This window comes from Eretmochelys imbricata, chromosome 6, assembly GCF_965152235.1.
Source record: "Eretmochelys imbricata isolate rEreImb1 chromosome 6, rEreImb1.hap1, whole genome shotgun sequence".
NCBI classification, from domain to species: Eukaryota; Metazoa; Chordata; order Testudines; family Cheloniidae; genus Eretmochelys; species Eretmochelys imbricata.
The window spans coordinates 104,851,948-104,874,420 of NC_135577.1; the positions used below are offsets into that span (position 1 = coordinate 104,851,948).

Consider the following 22,473-nt stretch of genomic DNA (forward strand, 5'->3'; position numbering starts at 1 on the left):
AGAGGACTGAGCAGCTTTTTTTACTTCTGACATCTCCACCAACCTCCCTTATGCTTACAAACCAGCTCCCTGTGACCTCCCACTTCCACACCTCAGTGTCCCTTTTGTCAGTTAGAAAATACGATTAACGCACAGGGGCATGGAATGGAGGAAGCTAGGCTAGACTGTACTCTGCAGCCCCCACTCGTTATCAGCATCACCTACAAGTAGTGTGACCAGATGTTCCGATTTTATAGGAACCGTCCCAATTTTGGGGTCTTTTTCTTATTTAGGTGCCAATTCCCCGCACCCCCATTCTGATTTTTCACACTTACTATCTGGTCACCTAGTTATAAAGGCTTTCTCTCCCATTTACCTGAGATGTTTACGAATACATGCCCAATTCACAGAAATACCAGGCTGTTTGTTTGTAGGCAAGGAGTTACCCCACACTCATGTTTTATTTGCTTGGAATTTAGGTCAACTGCAATTTAGTTACAATCACTGGCACCAAGTGGTCTGTGGTACGTGCACATACTCCTGGGAATTTAAAAACAACTCCTTTGAAGCACTAGGACATGTACAGTGAGAGTACAATTATTTTTCAGTAGGATTTACAATTTTCCCCATGAAGAGGATGCTCTGGGTATTTTTATCAACAATTATCATCAGGAAAGGCCGGTTAAACTTAATGGTAAGAGGTTGAGGGAAGGGAAGAGACGTGTATGTAACTTCCACGATAGTGACTGCTGCAGCCTCAGTACCATTCTCATGAACATCCACCACGGCCTTGTGAACAGCCTATAAGGAAATGAAGTAGAGATCACAGTGTGAGCATAAAACAGGGAGCAACAGCTGGAGATGAACTTGCTCCTATTTAAACCACAGCTATTAAGAAAGAAGAACAGAATGAGTACAGGACTGACAACACAAAACATAACCCAACCCTACATTCCCAATCCAGGCAAAACTATCGTTGATTTCGATAGGAGTTTTGCCTATGAATCTTCGGAAGGGTCAGGCACAACAATATGAATAGATTAAATTGCATGTGTCAAATCCCTTGTTCGCTCATCCACAAAGAGGGGGACTCCCTTAATTAATTGTTTAACATTACTGAAGAATTGTCTCATCATCACAAACAACTCTAGTGCCTTTATGCATCAGAGAGTTACTTTGCAGCAGAAAATAGAAGACAATTCAAGATGAATGGTGACAAGCAACATAGGAGGGAAAGAAGCTAGGTAGCTGACCTCCCTGGTGTACCGTTGCCTAATACATTTCTCTCTTGGGTACAGTGAATTGGTATTTTACAGTGCAAATGTGAACCTATCTCTTTTACTCTTTGGAGCTACACTAAGAACTAACTCTCACTTTGTTCTCCTTAATGCAACTCAAATTAGTATTTCCTTACATTGTTTGCAGTTTGCAGTTGTAGCTGTGTTCCTCCCAGGGTATGAGAGAGACAAAGCAGGTGAGAGGTTTCAGAGTGGTAGCTGTGTTCGTCTGTATCAGCAAAAACAACAAGGAGTCCTTGTGGCACCTTAGAGACTAACAAATGTATTTGGGCATAAGCTTTCATGGGCTAAAACCCACTTCATCAGATGCATATAGTGAAAAATACAGTAAGCAGTATATATATTACAGCACATGAAAAGATGGGAGTCTTTACGGACAGTCTCTATGCATAAGAACATAAGAATGGCCACACTGGGTCAGACCAAAAATCCAGGCAGGCCAGTATCCTGTCTGCCGACAGTGGCCAATGCCAGGTGCCCCAGAGGGAGTAAATCTAACAGGTAATGATCAAGTGATCTCTCTCCTGCCATCCATCTGCACCCTCTGACAAACACAGGCTAGGGGCACCACTAGGGACACTATGCAAAAGAATAAATGGACACAAATCAGACATCGAGAATTGTAACATTCAAAAACCAGTAGGAGAGCACTTCAATCTCCCTGGTCACTCAATAATAGACTTAAAAGTGGCAATTCTTCAACAAAAAATCTTCAAAAACAGACTTCAATGAGAAACTGCGGAACTGGAATGAATTTGCAAACTGGACTCCATCAAATTAGGCCTGAATAAAGACTGGGAGATGTTGGGTTACTACAAAAAGTAATTTTCCCTCTATTGATACTCACATGTTCTTGTCAACTGTTGGGAACGGGCAACGTCCACAGTGATTGAATTGGCCTCGTTAGCACTACAAAAAGTAATTTTCCCTCTGTTGATATTCACCCCTTCTTGTCAACTGTTGAGAATAGGCCACTTCCACCTTGATTGAACTGGCCTTGTTAGCACTGAGCCCCCACTTGGTAAGGCAACTCCCATATTTTCATGTGCTGTAATCTATATACTGCTTATTGAATTTTTCACCCTATGCATCTGATGAAGTGGGTTTTAGCCCAAAAAAGCTTATGCCCAAATAAATTTGTTAGTCTCTAAGGTGCCACAAGGACTCCTCATTGTTAAGGCAGGTGAGGTAATAGCTTTTATTGGACCAACTTCTGCTGGTAGAAGGGACGAGCTTTTGAACTCCACCGAGCTCTTTGTCAGATCTGGAGAAGGTAACCAGAGTGTCACAGCCAAATACAAGGTAGGAGAGATTGTTAAGCATAAAGGGTTCACACATGCTCTAGCAGACCACTTAGAATGAAGTGGCCAATTAAGGGGAAGCAAGCAGCAGGGTATGTTCAAAGTGTTACATTGATTTTATTGCTCAATTCATCTGTAAGTCCATAGTTCTTTGTATCCAGCAAAGTTATGAATTTAGTTTACCAGGCTTGTCTTTTAAAGGTGTTGTGCAGGTTTCCTTTGAGCATGAGGGCTTAGAGATCAGATATGGAGTGATCCCTTTGTGTTTGCCCACAGGTGAAAAGGTGTTTTTGTAATTTTTTTTTATAATTTCAAGATCCATGGGTCCTACACACGTCTATCGCAATATGTAGTATTGTCTCATTACAACGATTTCTAACACACCCTGTTCCTTGCTAACCCTTAATTACTCACTTCATTTTAAGTAGTCTCCTACAGCATGTGTGTATCCTTATGCTTAATTTATCCCACCCTGAATTTGTCCAACCTTGTCCGGACCTTATCCAGACCTGAGGCACAGCTGCATCAAACCTGAAAACTTTCCTCCTTTACCAGCAGAAGTTGGTTCAATAAAAGACATTACCTCATCAACCTTCTCTCTCTTATTTCCTTCTACTGATTCATGGCAAAATTCTGATACTTACTCTGTGACACCATAGTCCACGGTCAATCTGCCAACTTATTGTATAAGGCACTACTCAGTAAGTGTAAAAGTATTGGGAAGGATGGTGCCACAGACCTCCTGTGTGCCCTGGAGCAAGTCACTGAGCCTTCCTGTACTTCATTTCTCATCTGTAAATCCCTACTTCACAGGGATATTGTGGGGATAAATACATTAAAAATTATGAGATGCTTAGCTACTACAGTAAGGAGGGGTCATATAAATACTTATCATAGAATAAGATTCCGTATTTGCAAACTCTTGCCATACCATTTTACATATTAATTATTTTATGTTAACAATAGTTACAACTGCATTTTTCCCTTTCCTTTTGTCCTTTTCCCTCCCTGATGGTACTGACTTTACAGGACATTCCAGAAGGTCAAGTAAGCTCACAGAGCCTGTGTATTCATTATAATAAGCAAATTAATGCTTAATTTGAGGAAAGACTAAGTGCTAATCTGTGGGTCTGTCCTCCTTATGCTACAGCTCTGTCTCGCCTGTCCTTGCTGGCTAAGCATTTTACCAGTGACCTGACTGGATGCTGGAATTGGTCATTTCAAAAGAAAATAAGAGACAATTCCATTTAGCACCATCTGTATTTTACAAACTTACTTTTGACACCTTCAGGTTAGAGTGCCCAGTGATTCCAGACAGATCAGCTTTGTCAGTGAACACATCGACCACACCCATTTTCTCAAACAGCTCTTTGACATCATAGGTACCAGATACAGAGAATGCTGGAATGTACAGGTCAATTTTTCTGTTCAAAAAGAAACACAAAACTCTGGTGAACTATTGTCAAATGGCTGGATACTTAAATATTTACAGCTCGATAATGTAGAGCACTCAAGGATCTCAGCTGCCAATGAATTTGCCTCACAATGCCCCAATCTGGGAAGTAAATATTATTGTCCCATTTTACAGCAAATGGACAGCAAAATTACAATCCCATGAGTTTTATTTTTGTTTAACTACATGTGACTACTGTGCTGGTTTTAGAAAACTATCGTTTGGATTATTTGATCCGATATAGAGACTAGTAAAGTGCATTACCTTATATAGGGCTGGATTGTCCCTACCTATAATACAGCTGCTCAAGTGAATGCAGGAGAAGTAGGGATGTCCCCACCTTGTGTGGCATAACAGGGGTACACCCATAAGAGTTCCCAGGGGATTGCATGGGCTACACTGGATTCTTTCACTGGCTCCCTGAAACAATTGGACTGGGAGAGTAGCACATTCCAGGGTGCAATTCAGACCAGTGAGGGGCTCTGTTACCACCTGCCCTGCAACCTTGGATGCCTCACAGTGCTCTGCTGTTGTAGCTTCCATCCTGGGTCTCTCACAGTCAGTCTGGCAGCATGAGTGTCTGTGTAGAGCCACAGCCCTGGTCCAGCCGGTCCAACTCCAGCAGCCTGTCAGCAGCACAGCAGACACACTCTGGCTTCCAGCAGCCTTGCTTACTACTTGCAGAGTGACCTTCACACACTTCTAGTCCTCAATTTTCCACCAAAAATGTGTGTTCTGCACTGCCCACCCTGCTCCTGGACAGTTCAGATATATTAGGTCTGTTGCTGCTGTAAGGAAATAATCTCCAACAATTTGCTACTCTAAATGGAGTTACCCAAATAATTCAGTTTGAATGCAACACTGGGTTAGTTTTTATTAAAGAATGAAACCACTTTATTTAACTACAAAGAGAGATTTTAAGTGAGTACAAGAATAAGGCCTTAAAGTCGGAAATGGTTACAAGAGAAATAAAGAGAAAACTCTTTCTAGTAACTAAACTTAACAAACATGGTTCCAGGTAAAATTCTTGCCACATTTTCCCAGCAACATCGCTGACCAAATACTTAAGTCAGGATCTGCCCCCAAAGTCCAAACAGCTGGTTTCTTTTGTCTTCTTAGGTGAAAGAGTGAGAGATGAAAAGGGAGAGAGAAAGAATCCCTGGTTTTTGCCCCCCACTTCTATAGTCTAGTCTCTCTTTGAAGTAGATTCTTCTGAGGCTTACCCCTCACAGCAAAGTTTATTTAAACAGTAAAGAAAGCCATGAGAGTTTGGGGGTGTGAGTGAAGGTGTCCCCATACTCTTTTTACTCCCCCGTGTATGTTGAAATGCAGGTTTGCCTTGTCTCTCTCTTGCTGTCTCAAGGACCTTATGTACTAGTTAGATGTAAATTGAGGTAAACCCACATTCCTTTATTTAAGATAGACTTGCTTAGCCACTCCTGCCTAATAGGGCTATGTGGGTATGAACATGTGATACCAACGTCATTCAGGGGAAATTCATAACTTTACATAGAATCTTGTATGTAGATTTAACAGTGATATAACTTACAGAAAGTCATTCGTTTTCAAATGATACTTCACAAGGCATGTTTTGTACAAAGATTATTACAATAGTGTATAAGGTGTGAACACTGGTGCATTCCGTCATAGTGGGGGGGTGCAGAAAGGGCAGAGGAATGGCTTTGTGCCCCATGTTCCAGCCAGCTCTCTAGCCAAAAGAGCTGAAGCAAGAGGGGCATTCTGGGAGGCATTGTACTTCAGAGGTGTCTGTCTGAGGCACTAATTCTTCCAGTGCTCTCCCTTAGGGCAGTATGCAATGCATTGCCCAGTCTTAGGGCTGTATCTATAGGCACAGCCTAGCCCTGAATGGAATGTTTTCTCTTCATTTCCAATTCTAGCCTATTTTACAGCAAATATACCTAGGCGTAGTAGCAGTTAAACGGTTACCTTTGTTGAAGTGATTTTGTCCATTTAGTCATAGTTTTTTTCAACAGCGCATCCTCTACCTGCTCCATTTTCCCTTCATCGGGCAGAATAAATACTGCAGCAGCATTTCCTTTGTATGGGATTTCAACCACCCAGCAAGACAGCTCCTCATCATGGTATGTGTTATACCATTTGTTACTGTTCATCATGTTAACTTTGACAGATGTTTGTGCATCCACAAAAAAGTCATCTTCCTTGGTGAACAAACTATTGAAAGGATTTTCCCAATGAGCTGATGAGAAAAAGAAAGAATGCCATTGAAAATACTGGGAAAGAGAAATTTCAAACACATATCAGACTAATTTAAATGTAACAAGTCTATATTTGAAGTTTAAGTCAACTGCAAGCTCGTTTGAAAAACGGGACATTTGCCCTGCGGCCAGCTAGCCAGACAATTTCAATAGCAAGTAGTCCTGATGAAAGCCAAACAAGTGAAATGAACTAATACTGTGGTTTTCTTTAAATCTGTAGCTTTGAGAAAAGAATAGTGACCAAGTATTATAACTTTCTGTGCTGTTAAACTGAGGCCCCTCAATCTGATAGAGCTCTAAATTAATTAATAAATCTAACTTCTTTTTCATTTTACCTAAATTTCTTCTACTCACGCCTCGCAGTATAAATCTCGAGACATGGGTCTGTAAGAGGGAGCTAAATTGAAATTTTGTTTATATTTAATTTCCTTTTCTTCTCCTTGGGGAGGATGGATAGCTCAGTGGTTTGAGCATTGGCCTGCTAAACCCAGGGTTGTGAGTTCAATCCTTGAGGGGGGCCATTTAGGGACCCGGGGCAAAAATTGGGGATTGGCCCTGCTTTGAGTACGGGGTTGGACTAGATGACCTCCTGAGGCCCCCTCCAACCCAGATATTCTATGATTCTCTGTTTCTTGTAAAATGTTAGCACAGATGATGCAGCTTACTAGCCACAAATGGGAAAGCACATGCTTTCCAAGCTGCTGAAAAGGATGTGTTTTTATAGAGTTGACTGAAATTAACCAAAGTTTAAAATGTTACCGTAGGACCTACCCCACAATTCTGCTAGTTCCAGCCTGCTCCTATGCATTATAAGCCTGACCTGCACCGCTCTAGTCAGTGGTATGGCACCCATTGACTTCTATGGCACAGGATCAGTGTCTATTGCCTTTCTTATACACTGCCTCACCAGAGTACCACATGACCACTTTCTCCTCAGTTAAATAGCTATCCATTTTGGCAAGAAATTTTCCTGGTCTCAAATACACCTTTTCATGGCTCCTGGGTACCACTGGTAGAATATATTGCCTTCAGTTATAATACTTAAATGAGTATCCGGCAAATAAATGTGCAGAGATCAACCATTGTCCATTCTGGGAACACCCCAGGGACAACAAAACATCAGTGAAAAAAATAGAATTCTGGATTCTTTCCTTTTTTATCTCTGTATTTAGGTAGTACGATTAAACTGGCCTGCATTACAGGGGTGAGGAGAACCTGTAACTCCCATTCACTTCCAAGCAATAGTTGCTTGGCATGCCTAATAACATAGTTATAATCTTGTTCGGGTGACTAAATATGGATTTAGGTGAACTGGGGGGGCATGGAGCCTGTCCACTCAACTTTTGAAAGTGGGAGAGCCATGCCCCTCACTTTTTAATGTGGGCATAGTTTGGGGGGAAGCAGTGCCGGTAGGGGCTGTGTTTTGTCAGGGGAGCTGATCATGGTGCTGTAGGTGCCAGACAGTAGCTGGTGGAAAGGACAGAAGGAGCATGGGCTGTGCGACTGGTTCCCATTGACCTACATGCAGCCACAGGAGGTAGGAGATTGGCAGGATCAAGTGCTAGAGGCCCTGGGGGTGCTATGTGAGGAGGGGCCTAGGACCATGAGGGAGTGCAGGATTAGGGGAGAAGGGCCACAGGAATCCATTTTGGCTTTTGCTCCCCCCCCCCCACAAAGATTCCAGTGCCCTTGATTTAGGTGCCTAATTATAACCAAAATTTTCAATTAGGATGACTATAAGTTTCCTGGAAATGCTTAAAAAAGTTGACAAGGCATGAGTCTCAAGTTGGGTAATCTCATAGACATAATAAGCAGTTGAGAAAAAAGCAGTTTATTTGTCTTAGACCACTATCGGAATTCCATAGCTTGTATGTGCAACATGTACTGATCTGTAGAACATCTTACCTTTAAAGAAAATATAGTTGATAAGAATCATTACAGTGAGTGGATCAAGATCCTTGATCAAATTGGCAATTTTCCCATGGGTTTTATTCTCTATGTAATCATTGATCTGTTTCTCAGCCTCGGCACAATTTTGGAAGTTAATAGGAAAAGTTTCAGACTCATACAGAGTTTTAACATCTTCCAAAAACTTCTCTAGTAGTTTCAGTTGATCATCTATAAAAAGGGCATTTCCCATATTCAGCTGGATCTCACTGTCAGGATGGTTTAACATCTGGAGGAGGTGATGAAAACCTTCATGTATCTCCCTCTCCTCAATCTCTGTCAGATTAAAGGAGAGTCCTTGGAGAATTTGACTTAGAGTGGTTGACTTGGCACCTAATGTCAGCATTGCAAAGGCAGTGGAGATGCTCAGAGGAGAGAAGAAAATGTTCTTGTCAGCTGCTTCTGATTTAATCTGCTTGTAGAATCTAAATGCGAAGTCAGCATTGCTAGGAGTTACTTGGAGAAAGGTCATATTTTCAGTTACACCATTGCTTCCAACTGGGTTAAGCTGCTGTGGGGGATTATTATCTGTCTGACTATCCTGGTCATTGTGGTGGTCAGGTACATGATGAGACAAGACAACAGCATGAAGCCCAGCAAGTAACACACACAGACAGAGGATGGACTTCATTTTCCTTTGGAACTATTCCTTTAAAAACAAAAGAATGGAATAGTCATTAGTCATGGAAATGTTCCCCCCTTCCCTGTGCTATTTGTGATCCAAAGGTTATTTTTCTCTCTCCCCTCATGGCAAGTCCTCCTCCCTCCAGTCAATTGGGAGATTATGGGGGGAAAGAGAGTGGGGTTGACGGTAGAGTCTCTGAGGTTGGGAGTGCAGGCCAGGTTGGGAATCAGAGAAAGGGAAAAGGGAGGTGTGGTAGGAGGAGACTCTGTGCTGGATTCTTCAGTTAGCATCATCCACTTTGTGCCACTCAGACATCCTAGAGTAGCGGTGTTTTGTAGTGTGAGAGTGTATGAAAGGGAGTCAGGTGAGTGTAGGCTGGGAGAGACTTTAGTAGAATGGAGCTCCACTGTGATGATCGTCCACTGCATCCCTAGGATAAATTAGGGACCTTGTGCCAGTGGCACAAATTGGAGCTGGACTTTTGCAGCTCTAACTTCTGCTAGCACCCCACCACCACCACCACCACCACCTAGCACTCACGTTTCCCTGTGTGGCAGTATAATCTGGATTCAACTGAGAATCGGGTCCACTGTTAAAGCTGAACAAACATTATAGGGAAGTGCCCTATCTGGAATGTCAAAACTAAGTCACCTATCCCTGACTTTAAGTACTGTAATTTTGATGAACTTTAGCAAAAGGGAATAACAAATGGTGCTGAGCTTTCTGTAGCATCATAACTACAGGAATAAATCAAATAAAGAAATCTAAAGGCTCTTTACATGTCAGTAACTGATAAACTTGCCCTTTTTGTTTTTTATGCTTATCTGTCTCTTTCTATCTATTAGGCTACAACTCTACCAGCTTGTATGTACTAAAGAATAACCTGCTTTGTTAAGGCTAAAGTTTTAAAACATGTAAGAATGTGTTTGCTAAAGTTGCTCAGCTGGAACATTTTTCTGCCACAAACTGCTGATTCAGCAAAATAGAAAAATTCCAAAGGATTATGTCAACTCTAATGAACTTTTATTTAGAAAAAAATCAAGTGATTTTATATTTCTTTTCTCTTTTGCTCTTAAAGTTATTTTGTATATTTATATGTTCATATTTTATAAAATATGAATATAAAAACAATATAAAATAAACTAATACCAAAAAGTCAAAACAGAAACATGAACTTTTAATGTTATCAAAATTAAACACTTCAGTTTACTGAAAAGAATTTTTGGGGGAGGAGAATTTTGTTTCAAAGGAAAATTCAAACTTAATTTTTTGTTCTGATTCAGAATGATTTCTTTAAATGTCAGAATATTCCACCGAATGGAAAGTCCTACTTTCAAACTAGAGACTAACCAATTTATTTGAGCATAAGTTTTGTGAGCTACTGCTCACTTCATCGGATGCATAAAGTGGGAAGTACAGTGAGGAGATTTTATATACACACAGACCATGAAAAAATACACATTGTAAGGAGAGTGATCACTTAAGATGAGCTATTACCAGCAGGAGAGTGGGGTGGGGGGAGAGAAAACCTTTTGAAGTGATAATCAAGGTGGGCCATTTCTAGCACATTTCCAGGAATTAACAAGAAAGTCTGAGGAATGGCGGGGGGGGGGGCGGGAGGAGAGGAATAAACAAGGGGAAATAGTTTTACTTAGTATAATGACTCAACCATTCCCAGTCTCTATTCAAGCCTAAGTTAATTGTGTCCAATTTGCAAATGAATTCCAATTCAGCAGTCTCTCATTGGAGTCTGTTTTCGAAGGTTTTTTGTTGAAGGATAGTCACTTTGAGGTCAGAAATCGAGTGACCAGAGAGATTGAAGTGTTCTCCGACTGGTTTATGAATGTTATAATTCTTGACATCTGATTTGTGTCCGTTTATTCTTTTACGTAGAGACAGTCCAGTTTGAACAATGTACATGGCAGAGGGGCATTGCTGGCACATAGAATCATAGAAGATCAGGGTTGGAAGGGACCTCAGAAGGTCATCTAGTCCAACCCCCTGCTCAAAGCAGGATCAATCCCCAATTTTTGTGGCATATATCACATTGGTAGATGTGCAGGTGAATGAGCCTCTAATAGTGTAGCTGATGTGATTAGGACCTATGATGGTGTCCCCTGAATAGATATGTGGGCACAGTTGGCAACAGGCTTTGTTGCAAGGATAGGTTCCTGGGTCAGTGGTTCTGTTGTGTGGTGTGTGGTTGCTGGTGAGTATTTGTTTCAGGTTGGGGGACTGTCTGTAGGCAAGGACTGGCCTGTCTCCCAAGATTTGTGATGAGGGTGTAGCTGTAGCTCACCAAATACTTATGCTCAAATAAATTGGTTAGTCTCTAAGGTGCCACAAGTCCTCCTTTTCTTTCTACTTTCAACCAGCTCCAACACTGGCTAACACATTCTAAGAAATCCCACATATTTTGGTATAGCAAGGCCATATCTTAAAATCACTAGATTAATCTAGCCCCTAGGTTTCCCAATAATTTTTTTTAAAATGCCTTCATTCAAAGCACATTTTCACTAGAACATCAATGTCTGCTGGATCATTGCGGTCTTCAGAAAGGCTGCACAGACAGGACAAATTGTAACAGGTATAGTGAACAGTTACCCATACTTGAGTGAAATCCCATAAAAGAAATTGCATATCAGTTGGCTAAAGTGAGTTTCATAGATACTAATGTCAGAAGGGACCATTATGATCATCTAGTCCGACCTCCTGCACAACGCAGGCCACAGAATCTCACCCACCCACTCCTGCGAAAAACCTCTCACCTATGTCTGAGCTATTGAAGTCCTCAAATCGTGGTTTAAAGACTTCAAGGAGCAGAGAATCCTCCAGCAAGTGACCCGTGCCTCTTTGGATAAAATATGGCCGTACTTACAGTACAGTCAGAAGGATCCTGCTGGGTGCATCTAATCTGCACAGCTCCTTGCCTGTTATTTATATTGCGTTAATATTGTTACGCAGAGTTTTCACTATTAAACATTAAACAGAGCAAATAGAAGTTATCTGAAAGGATGCAGAGCAAACAGAGATGAAACTGCTTTTCTGGCATGGAGGGTCAAATGCCCACTGTTTATAGTTAAAGAGAATTTAGAGATGTTGTATTACGCCACCATGTGTTTGGCTCTGGTTGCTACAGTTTCAAGATCAACAGAGTGAAATTTCCTCTGGCACTTCTCTCAGATTTGGAGGCTCTAGGAACACACAAAGGCCAAGGATAATGACAACAGACACAATCACAAGTACAAAGTCTTATCTGTACTACAAATTTTATTAAAGCAATAAGTAAAATTACAATTATCCATGATATAGAAATCCTACAAAACCTATGCAATAATTATAACTGTAGTCAGACTCACATCCTGAAAGATGTTCCAGGATCCAATGGACCTCTCACCAGATGATCATCAGTAGAGGGATAGTTTCTGCTGGTTTCAGAGTAACAGCCATGTTAGTCTGTATTCGCAAAAAGAAAAGGAGTCCTTGTGGCACCTTAGAGACTAACCAATTTATTTGAGCATGAGCTTTCATGCTCAAATAAATTGGTTAGTCTCTAAGGTGCCACAAGGACTCCTTTTCAGTTTCTGCTGGGGTTTTCCCAAGGGTATTCCCACTTTTACCCAACTGGGAAACCCTTTATATATTGTAATTCTAACTATGTGTAACACATTATGCATATGCATAAAGTCAGCCCGCTTTCCCTTATCTGTATTTCTATCCCCATTAATGTTAGGGTGCTGCATTTTTCATAGGTTGGTCATAGTTCCTCTTATTCTTATTAGCATTTATGCACAACATGTACCCTGCGGTCAGAAGAGTTATTTAAAGATGTTACAATAAGGTATCTCGTGGTCTCGGACAATACATTGCAGTCTATTGCAATCACCTATTGGCACATCTTCACAGTAATCTTGTGAGCTTTGGGACAAAGGATTATTCCTAGGTCACCTACTCATGTCAAGTATTTTTAAGCCTATGGCCTAGTCTGGCTACGCTATAGTCTTAGGTGTCTCAGCCTGTAGGCCTTGCATTTCAGCTAGGCTTTACTTATATACCTAACACACTCATCACTCCTAAATACTTATCAGTCCTACACATCTATTATCCTACAATTTACATCTAATTAGTAAAAAGAAAAGGAGTACTTGTGGCACCTTAGAGACGAACAAATTTATTAGAGCATAAGCTTTCGTGGGCTACAACCCACTTCATCGGATACATAGAATGGAACATATAGTAAGAAGATATATATATATATATATATATACACATACAGAGAAGGTGGAAGGTGCCATACAAACTGTAAGAGGCTAGTTAATTAAGATGGTGTGTGGTTGCTGGAGAGTATTTGCTTCAGGTTGTGGGGTTATCTGTAAGTGAGGACTGGTCTGTCTCCCGCATTTGCTCCAATCCTTCAGACTGACACAAACACCTACAAGATCTCTATCAAGCATTCTTAAAACAGTACCCACCTGCTGAAGTGAAAAAACAGATTGACAGAGCCAGAAGAGTACCCAGAAGTCACCTACTACAGGACAGACCCAACAAAGAAAATAACAGAACACCACTAGCTGTCACCTTCAGCCCCCAACTAATACCTCTCCAGCACATCATCAAAGATTTACAACCTATCCTGAAAAATGATCCCCGACTCTCACAGATCTTGGGAGACAGACCAGTCCTCGCTTACAGACAGCCCCCCAACCTGAAGCAAATACTCTCCAGCAACCACACACCACACAATAAAAGCACTAACCCAGGAACCTATCCTTGCAACAAAGCCCGATGCCAACTCTGTCCATATATTTATTCAAGTGATACCATCATGGGACCTAATCACATTAGCCACGCCACCAGGGGCTCGTTCACCTGCACATCTACCAATGTGATATGTGGCATCATGTGCCAGCAATGCCCCTCTGCCATGTATATTGGCCAAACCGGACAGTGTCTACACAAAAGAATAAATGGACACAAATATGACATCAGGAATCATAACATTCAAAAACCACAAGAAGAAAAGGAGTACTTGTGGCACCTTAGAGACTAACAAATTTATTTGAGCATAAGCTTTCGTGCATCTGATGAAGTGAGCTGTAGCTTATGAAAGCTTATGCTCAAATAAATTTATTAGTCTCTAAGGTGCCACAAGTACTCCTTTTCTTTTTGAGAATACAGACTAACACGGCTGCTACTGTGAAACCATTCAAAAACTGGTAGGAGAACACTTCAACCTCTCTGGCCACTCAGTAAAAGATTTAAAGATGGCAATTTTGCAAGAGAAAAGCTTCAAAAACAGACTCCAACGAGAAACCGCTGAGCTTGAATTAAATGCAAACTAGATACCATTAACTTGGGTTTGAATAGAGACTGGGAGTGGCTGGGTCATTACACATATTGAATCTATTTCCCTATGTTAAGTATCCTCACACCTTCTTGTCAACTGTCTAAATGGGCCATCTTGATTATCCCTACAAAAGTTTTTTTCTCCTGCCGATAATAGCTCATCTTAATTAATTAGCCTCTCACGGTTTGTATGGCAACTTCCACCTTCTCTGTATGCATATATATATATCTCTTCTTACTATATGTTCCATTCTATGCATCCGATGAAGTGAGCTGTAGCCCACGAAAGCTTATGATCAAATAAATTTGTTAGTCTCTAAGGTGCCACAAGTCCTCCTGTTCTTTTTGAGGATATAGACTAACACGGCTGCTACTCTGAAATCTATTTAATATACATTGATTGTATATGAAATAGCATATACATTGACCATTGAACTAATTGGTTATAATTCATCCCTTGGAGTGAGACTAACAGTCAGTAGGAAACCCCCACAGTTTTATTGCTAGAAGGACCAGCATTAATGTCCGGTAGAGGGGATCAGAATGCACAGTCATTGTGGGGCACCAAGGGCAGCACAGCACTGGAGAGGTCTATGATTCTAGATGAAAAAAAGGGCCATGGAATCCACAGAAAGAGACGCCTTTATGGCTGGTGGGTGCCAGATTTCTGTGTCCGTGATTTTGTGGTTCGTGCATGTCCTGCATGTGACCTTGTTCATGTTAGACAAAGGAGTCAATGTTTTATTGATGTGATTTATTGTTTTCTATTACTCTCAACTGCTAACACTGGACCTCTTAAACTTGTGTCAAAACAATCATATGGTGCCCAGTTATCAAAATCTTCTATAGTATTAACAAAGGAAATATCATATGGGGCCAACAGGAATATAAACTAACTAAATACATTTAATTTTTTTCTTAATTAATATGAATTTTCAGAGTTGGAAATGTTGACTGTGATTGTTAGGGTGACTGTGTCTTCCAACTTTCCCTCGAGGAGAGAACCAGGCATGAGGGCACAAAGCCAGGGACATCAGGTGTATGTTTAAAATTTGAAATATAATGAAGACTTACATTAAAATCTTGTAGAGATTTTTGAGTTCATGTGGCTTTTCTTTAATGGAAATTTTAATTCCCGTATTCAATGGAAGCTGATTTCTGATGAAGGAAAGGAAATCAAATTAACCATGGACAAGGTGAAGCTGATAATAATGAATATAAGTTAGAAGCTAAGAACTGTAAAAAATGTACAAGAGAAGCAAAAGGTTAGAAGGAGAAATGTATAGCCAGCAGAGTTAAGGGCAATCAGAAAATGTCTATTAAGCATATTAGGAACAAAAAGAAACTTGGCAATGAAACTGGTCCATTTGTAGATGGAAACTGTAGAATTTATCAATAGTAATAGCAAAAAATAGTAATAGCAAAAAAGGCAGAAGCATTGAATAAATATTTCTTTTCTATTATTTGGGGGGAAGCAGATAATGTAGTCACCTCATATGATGATAATAACAGTCTTTCCACTTCACTAGTATTTGAGGAGCATGTTGAACAGCAACCACTAAAATTAGAAAAATTTAAATCAGTAGGTCCAGTACCTGGCATCCAAGAATTTTAAAAGAGTTGGCTGAGGAGATCACTGGACCATAAATGTTTATTGTCAATAAACCCTGGAACACCGGGGAAGTTCCAGAAGAGTAGAAGAAAGCTAATGTTGAGCCAGTATTTAAAAAGCTTAAATGGGATGACCTGGTTAATAATAGGCCTTTCAATTTGACATAATTCCTGGGCAAGACAATGGAAGGCTGCCATAAGGCTTGATTAATAAAGAACTAAAGGAAGGTAATATAATTAATGCCAGTTAACATAGACCCTATCAAACTAGTTTAACTTTTTTTGGATGGGATTACAAGTTTGGTTGATAAAGGTAATAGTGTTGATGCAATATACTTAGAGTCCTCTAAGGTGTTTGACTTGGTACTGCATGATATTTTGATTAAAAAGCTAGAACAATTTAAAATTAACATGGCGGACATTATGTGGATTATAAACTGGCTAACTGGCAGGTCTCAAAATGTAATTTTATATGGGGATTCATCATAGCGCAGGTGTGTTCCAAATGGGATGCCGCAGCAGTAGGTTCTCGGCCCTACACTATTTAACATTTTTATTTATGACCTGGAAGAAAATCAGCACTGATAAAGTTTGCAGATGACACAAAATTGGACGAATGGTGAATAATGAAAAGATAGAGAGTAATCGTGATCACTAGGTAAGCTTGGGGCAAGCAAACAATATACGTTTGAATACTGCTAAATGTAAATGTGTACATATAGGAACAAAAGGTGTAGGCCATACTTAAAGGATAGAGGACTCATTCCTGGGAAGCCATGACTCTGAAAAAGATCTGGGGGTCCTGGTGGATAATCAGATGAACAGGAACTCCCAGTGTGACACTGTGACCGAATGGGTTAATGTCATCCTGGGATACATAAAAAGGGGAACCTCCAGTAGGACCAGAGAGGTAATTTTATCTTTGTATTTGGCACTGGTGTGACTGCTGCTGGACTACCGTATCCAGTAGTGGTCTCCACAAATTCAAGAAGGATATTGAATTAGAGGATTAGAAAGGATTAAAAAACATACCTTATAACGATGGAAACAAAAACCTCAATGTATTTAGCTTAACAAAGAGAAGGTTAAGGAGTGATTTGATCATAATTTATGAAGTACCTACAAGGGGAACAAATATTTGGGAATGAGCTCTTTAGCCTTGCAAAGAAAAGTATGACACAAGACAATGGCTGGAACTTGAAGCTAGACAAATTCAGACTGGAAATAAGCCATACATTTTTAACAGTGAGAGTAAGTAACCATTGGAGCAATTTACCAGGGGCTGTAATGGATTCTCCATCATTGGCAATTTTAAAATCAAGATTGGATGCTTTTCTAAAAGATCTGCTCTAGGAATTATTTTGGGAAAGGTCTCTGGTCTATGTTCTAAAGTGAAGCATTATTAGTATGTACTGGACTTGCAAATCTTCCATTATTTGTGTTTCTGCTGCAAGGGCAGAGCTGCTGAATTTACAGGCATGGCTTAGGACAGTGTTTCTCAACCTTTCCAGACTATGGTACCACTTTCAGGAGTCTGATTTGTCTTGCAGACCCTAAGTTTCACCTCACTTATAAACTACTTGCATACCAAATCAGACATAAAAATACAAAAGCACACTATTACTGAAAAACTGTTTACTGTCTCATTTTTACCATATAATTATAAATTGATTCGAATATAAATATTGTTCTTACATTTCAGTGTAGAGTATATAGAGCAGTATAAACAAGTTGTATGCAATTTTAGTCTGTACTGACTGCTAGTGCTTTTTATGAAACCTTTTGTAAAACTAGGCAAATATCTAGATGAGTTGATGTACTCCCTGGAAGACCTTTGCAGACTGTACCCCAGATTGAAACCACTGGCTTAGGAGACCAGTTTGGGTGGTAAAATTAGATAGTCCATTAGCTGTTATTGGAGGAAGAGATCTGTTACCTTCCCCATCAATCAGAGATGTCAGTGGAGTGGAGAATTGTAAGTCCAGTGTTCATTCCTCATTTGGAGGTAGGTAATTTGGAGATGCAGTAAGACAATGATCTCCTAGTTTGGTTGCTGGAGAGAGATTGTCTCAATTAACTAACCCTGTGTTTGTGAAGCCTTTGGGGGATCTTCAGGAAGTAGACAGTGGCTTTGGATGAGAGCAAGTAAGAAAGTTCTCAGGAAAGGCAGACAATGAAGGACAACTAGGAAGAAGCCACAGCTGGCCAGTGAGAAAGCTGGGTTTCAAAAGGGAAGCTGCAGGAGTGGGCTAAGACAGTGAGTTTGTGTGGCTGGCTGGAACATCAGCTTCAGAAGATACAACATCTATGCCTCCCTCCCTCCCCTCTAGACACAACCTATGTAAAGAGTCTAGGTCAGAACAACGCAAATGAGACACTTTGCATCTTAAGCAAAGATCTCACAGAAGCCTTTTGGAATGTTCTGTTCCAGGAGAGTTTGGGTGATTTATGAGTTGACTGAATTACAACATTGAGATAAAATGCAAGTGGACATGTGTGGCTAAAGGAGCCAGACTCCACCAATAATGGCACAGCTGTGAGCTACTTTGTGTTGTATGGCTGATGCACTGTAGGAACCAGTATCATTTGCAGTCCCAGGGATTCCCGGTGCGGCTGAAACTGCTCAAAATCTGTGAGGATGGACTCACATAGCTGCCCCTAGTGTCTAGGCTGCTGTTTATCTAGGTGCTCTCTGCAATGCTTCTCGCAGTCTCCAGCTCCTAGAGTTCCCGCAGCACCTGGACTACAAGCAATAAAGAGAGGAGAACAGAGGAGGATTTCCAGGCTTCTATGACATTTTATCAGAGTGTAGGGCTCCCTACAGCCACAGTCCCTTCCTGCTGCCTTTGCTCCTTCTTTTCTGTATCCAGAAACAAGTGTGAGTTGAGGATGGAGGTTCTGGGTATGGGAGTGGAAGTTAGAGTTGTGGAGAAAAGGGGATTGTGAGCCTGGCGGTCAGGGCCAGATTAACGCAGGGGCTTTAGGGGCTGGATTATAAACTGGCTAACTAACAGGTCTCAAAATGTAATTTGTAAATGGGGAATCATCACAGAGCAAGTGTGTTCCTAGGGGGGTCCAGTAGGGAATTGGTTCTTGGCCTCAAGCTAGATAACATTTTTATCAATGATCTGGAAGAAAACATAATATCATCACAAATAAAGTTTGGAGATGACACAAAAATTGCGGGAATGGTGAATAATGAAGAGGAGAGTTCAGAGATAGAGAGTAATCTTGATCAGTAGGTAAGATGGGCTGAAGCAAACAATATTCATTTTAATACAGCTAAATGTAAATATGTAGGAACAAGGAGTGTAGGCCAAACCTAGAGGATGCAGGATTCTGCCCTTGGAGACAGTGACTATGAAAAAGATTGGGGGGCATGGTGGACAATCAGCTGAACCTGAGCTCCCACTGGGATGCTGTGAACAAAAGGGCTACATACATATGTAAAAAGATGGATTCATAAAAAGAAACTCAAGTAGAACTAGAGAGGTCATTTAATTTTTGTATTAGGTACTGGTGTGACTGCAGCTGGAATGCTGTATCCAGTCTTGGTGTCCATAATTCAAGAAGGATATTAAATTAGAGGATTAGAAGACGTGCCTTATAGTGATGGACTCAAAAGAGCTAAATCTATTTTGCTTAACAAGGAGAAGGTTAAGGAGTGATTTGATTACAATTTAGAAGTAGCTTCAAGGGCAACAATATTTGATAATGGGCTCTTTAGTCTAGCAAAGAAAAGTATGACACAATCCAATGGCTGGAAGTTGAAGCTAGACAGGTTCAGACTGGAAATAAGGCATAATTTTTAATGGTGAGAGTAGTTAACTGTTGGAACAATTTACCAAGGATCATTGTGAATTCTCTATCATTGGCAATATTAAAATCAAGATTGGATGCTTTTCTAAAAGATCTGTGCTAGGAATTATTTTGGAGAGGGTCTCTGACCTGTGTTATACAGGAGGTCAGATTAGCTGATCACAGTGGTCCTTTCTGCCTTGGAATCAATGGACCTTATTATAAGCAAGGCCATAAGGAATAAGGAGAGAACACACATCTCTCTCACATAAAAGAGTGAAAAAACTTTGGTAATCAATGAATGAAAAGCACTATATAAAAGCCAAGCATTATTAGTATGTAGTATGCTTGGAAATCTTCCAGTATTTCCATTTTTTCTGCAAGGGCAGAGTTTCTGAATTTACAAGCCTGGCTTAGGAGACAAATCTGGGTGGGAAAATGGGATATTCCATTAGCCACTATTGGAGGAAGAGATCAGTCACCTTCCCCATCAATCAGTGGTGTCAGTGGAGTAGAGAATTGTAGATCCAGTGTTTGCTGCACATTTGGAGGTTGGTAATTTGGAGATGCAGTAAGACTGTGATCTCCTAGTATGGTTTGCTGAGAATGAGACTGTCTTTACAAACTAAGCCTGTGTTTATGAAGTCTTCAGGTGAATCTGCAGGAAGCAGACAGTGGCTTTGGATGGGACCAAGGAAGACAGTTCCCGGGAAAGCAGACAATAAAAAAGTATCAGGAAGAAGCCAACGATGGGTTTCAAAAGAGAAGCTGCAATGCAAATAATCCACAGCATTCAAATGTCTACTTTGAGTTATGTCAAGGTTTCTCCCCCACTCTGAACTCTAGGGTACAGATGTGGGGACCTGCATGAAAAAACCCCCTAAGCTTATCTTTACCAGCTTAGGTCAAAACTTCCCCAAGGTACAAAATATTCCCCCCCGTTGTCCTTGGACTGGCCGCTACCACCACCAAACTAATACTGGTTACTGGGGAAGAGCTGTTTGGACGCGTCTTTCCCCCCAAAATACTTCCCAAAACCCTGCACCCCACTTCCTGGACAAGGTTTGGTAAAAAGCCTCACCAATTTGCCTAGGTGACTACAGACCCAGACCCTTGGATCTGAGAACAATGAAAAAGCATTCAGTTTTTTACAAGACGACTTTTAATAAAAAATAGAAGTAAATAGAAATAAAGAAATCCCCCCTGTAAAATCAGGATGGTAGATATCTTGCAGGGTAATTAGATTCAAAAACATAGAGAACCCCTCTAGGCAAAACCTTAAGTTACAAAAAAGATACACAGACAGAAATAGTTATTCTATTCAGCACAATTCTTTTCTCAGCCATTTAAAGAAATCATAATCTAACACATACCTAGCTAGATTACTTACTAAAAGTTCTAAGACTCCATTCCTGGTCTATCCCCGGCCAAGACCAGCATATAGACAGACACAGACCCTTTGTTTCTCTCCCTCCTCCCAGCTTTTGAAAGTATCTTGTCTCCTCATTGGTCATTTTGATCAGGTGCCAGCGAGGTTACCTTTAGCTTCTTAACCCTTTACAGGTGAGAGGAGCTTTCCCCTGGCCAGGAGGGATTTCAAAGGGGTTTACCCTTCCCTTTATATTTATGACAAGTTAATTGTCATGTTTTTATAACTGGTAAGACTTGACATCCTGTTTAAACCATTCCAGCTGTTTTCATTACAGACTAAGGGAGAACTGCACTGGAAATATTCTGACTGCATCTCATCACCTGCCTGTGATACTGGAATCGCTTGACTGTTGTATTACTAGGTAACAGGTTACTTCATTAGATGGCTTCTTCACTGTGTGTCAGACTTTGTCCACTTGATGGTGGAGGCCCAGTGGATGAAGTGGCTGACATATTGCAGGAAGCAGTATCACTTGCAGTCACAGGGACTCCTGGTGGGTCTGAATCTGCCCCGAATCATGAGGCTTTAGTTCACTTAGCTGCCTGCCCCTAGAGTCTCCTGGCCCGGTCAGCAAGTGGCAAAGAGAGGGGCAAAGCTCAAGCAATGTAGTCTGTTTAAGGTCTATTTTACATTAGTGTCTATGGGACTCTGCTGTGCTCCCCACAATCTCCAAGCCTGTGGATTTCCTGCAGCACATGAGCTGCTTGCTGTGAGGAAGGAGAACAGATCAGGGATTCCAGGCTTCTGGGAGACTTATTCAGAGTATAGGACACATTGAAGTCTCTGCTCCTGCTTCCCTAGGTCCAGCAAGAAGGGGAAGTTGATGCGGGGATATATGAGCTGTGGGGGAAAGGAGATTCTAAGCCGCTGGTGGCTGTCAGGTTGGAAGGGGAAGAGTTACAACCCCCAGGAAAAGTTATCCCAGGGTTTGCATACATTTGTGTTCTGAGCCCTGGAGCATGCGGAGGGAAAGGGTTTCAGAGTTGAGAGGTGCTGCTGCGAGGGGGGTTGGGAGGGGTTTGGTAGGGAGAAGAGGTGTTCTCAGCCTGAAAGGGACAGGTGTGTATGGTGGGTGTTCCTGAGCTGGGAGCTGGGTGAGAGGGAGCTGCGGAAATCCCAGGAGTGGGATGGCCTAGGTTGGCATGGTTGAGTGTAAGAGAGAATGGAATGAATTGTTGAATTGTTTTGGGGGGAGGATGGCATGATGTAGTGGGAGATAATGGGAGGAAATCTGGATTGGAGGTGGAGAGTTTGGGACTAGGAGAGAACCATGTAGGGGCCAGAGAAGGATACATTCAATCTTCTCCCATCCTGTGAAGTGCCCCAGTTCTTTATTCTGTAAACGGGGATGGAGTGGAAGAGGGGATCAAGCAGCACTTTTCCCTCTGATGTCTCCACCACGCTTTTTTATCCCTTTCAAACCACTTTCCTGTGACCTCCCCCGCT

General features: G+C 41.2%; 1 protein-coding gene across 1 annotated transcript; it reads right to left on the minus strand.

Annotated features, from left to right (window-relative positions):
• Nucleotides 1-576: 576 nt before the first annotated feature.
• On the minus strand, nucleotides 577-8,846 carry LOC144266874 (alpha-1-antitrypsin-like). Its single transcript, XM_077820421.1, has 4 exons — nucleotides 8,174-8,846; nucleotides 5,979-6,249; nucleotides 3,855-4,002; nucleotides 577-780 (listed from the first exon to the last, which is right to left on the minus strand). The coding sequence occupies exons 1-4, from the start codon at nucleotides 8,844-8,846 to the stop codon at nucleotides 577-579; spliced, it is 1,296 nt and encodes a 431-aa protein (XP_077676547.1).
• Between the last annotated feature and the right edge of the window lie 13,627 nt (nucleotides 8,847-22,473).

Excerpts from the sequence above, each read along its gene's own strand:
- LOC144266874 (XM_077820421.1), bottom strand. The coding sequence starts at position 8,846 with ATGAAGTCCATCCTCTGTCTGTGTGTGTTACTTGCTGGGCTTCATGCT. Across the intron at positions 4,003-5,978 it reads ACAAAATCACTTCAACAAAG|AAAAATTGACCTGTACATTC; the intron begins GTAACCGTTTAA and ends CTTTTTGAACAG. Across the intron at positions 781-3,854 it reads CTAACCTGAAGGTGTCAAAA|GCTGTTCACAAGGCCGTGGT; the intron begins GTAAGTTTGTAA and ends ATTTCCTTATAG.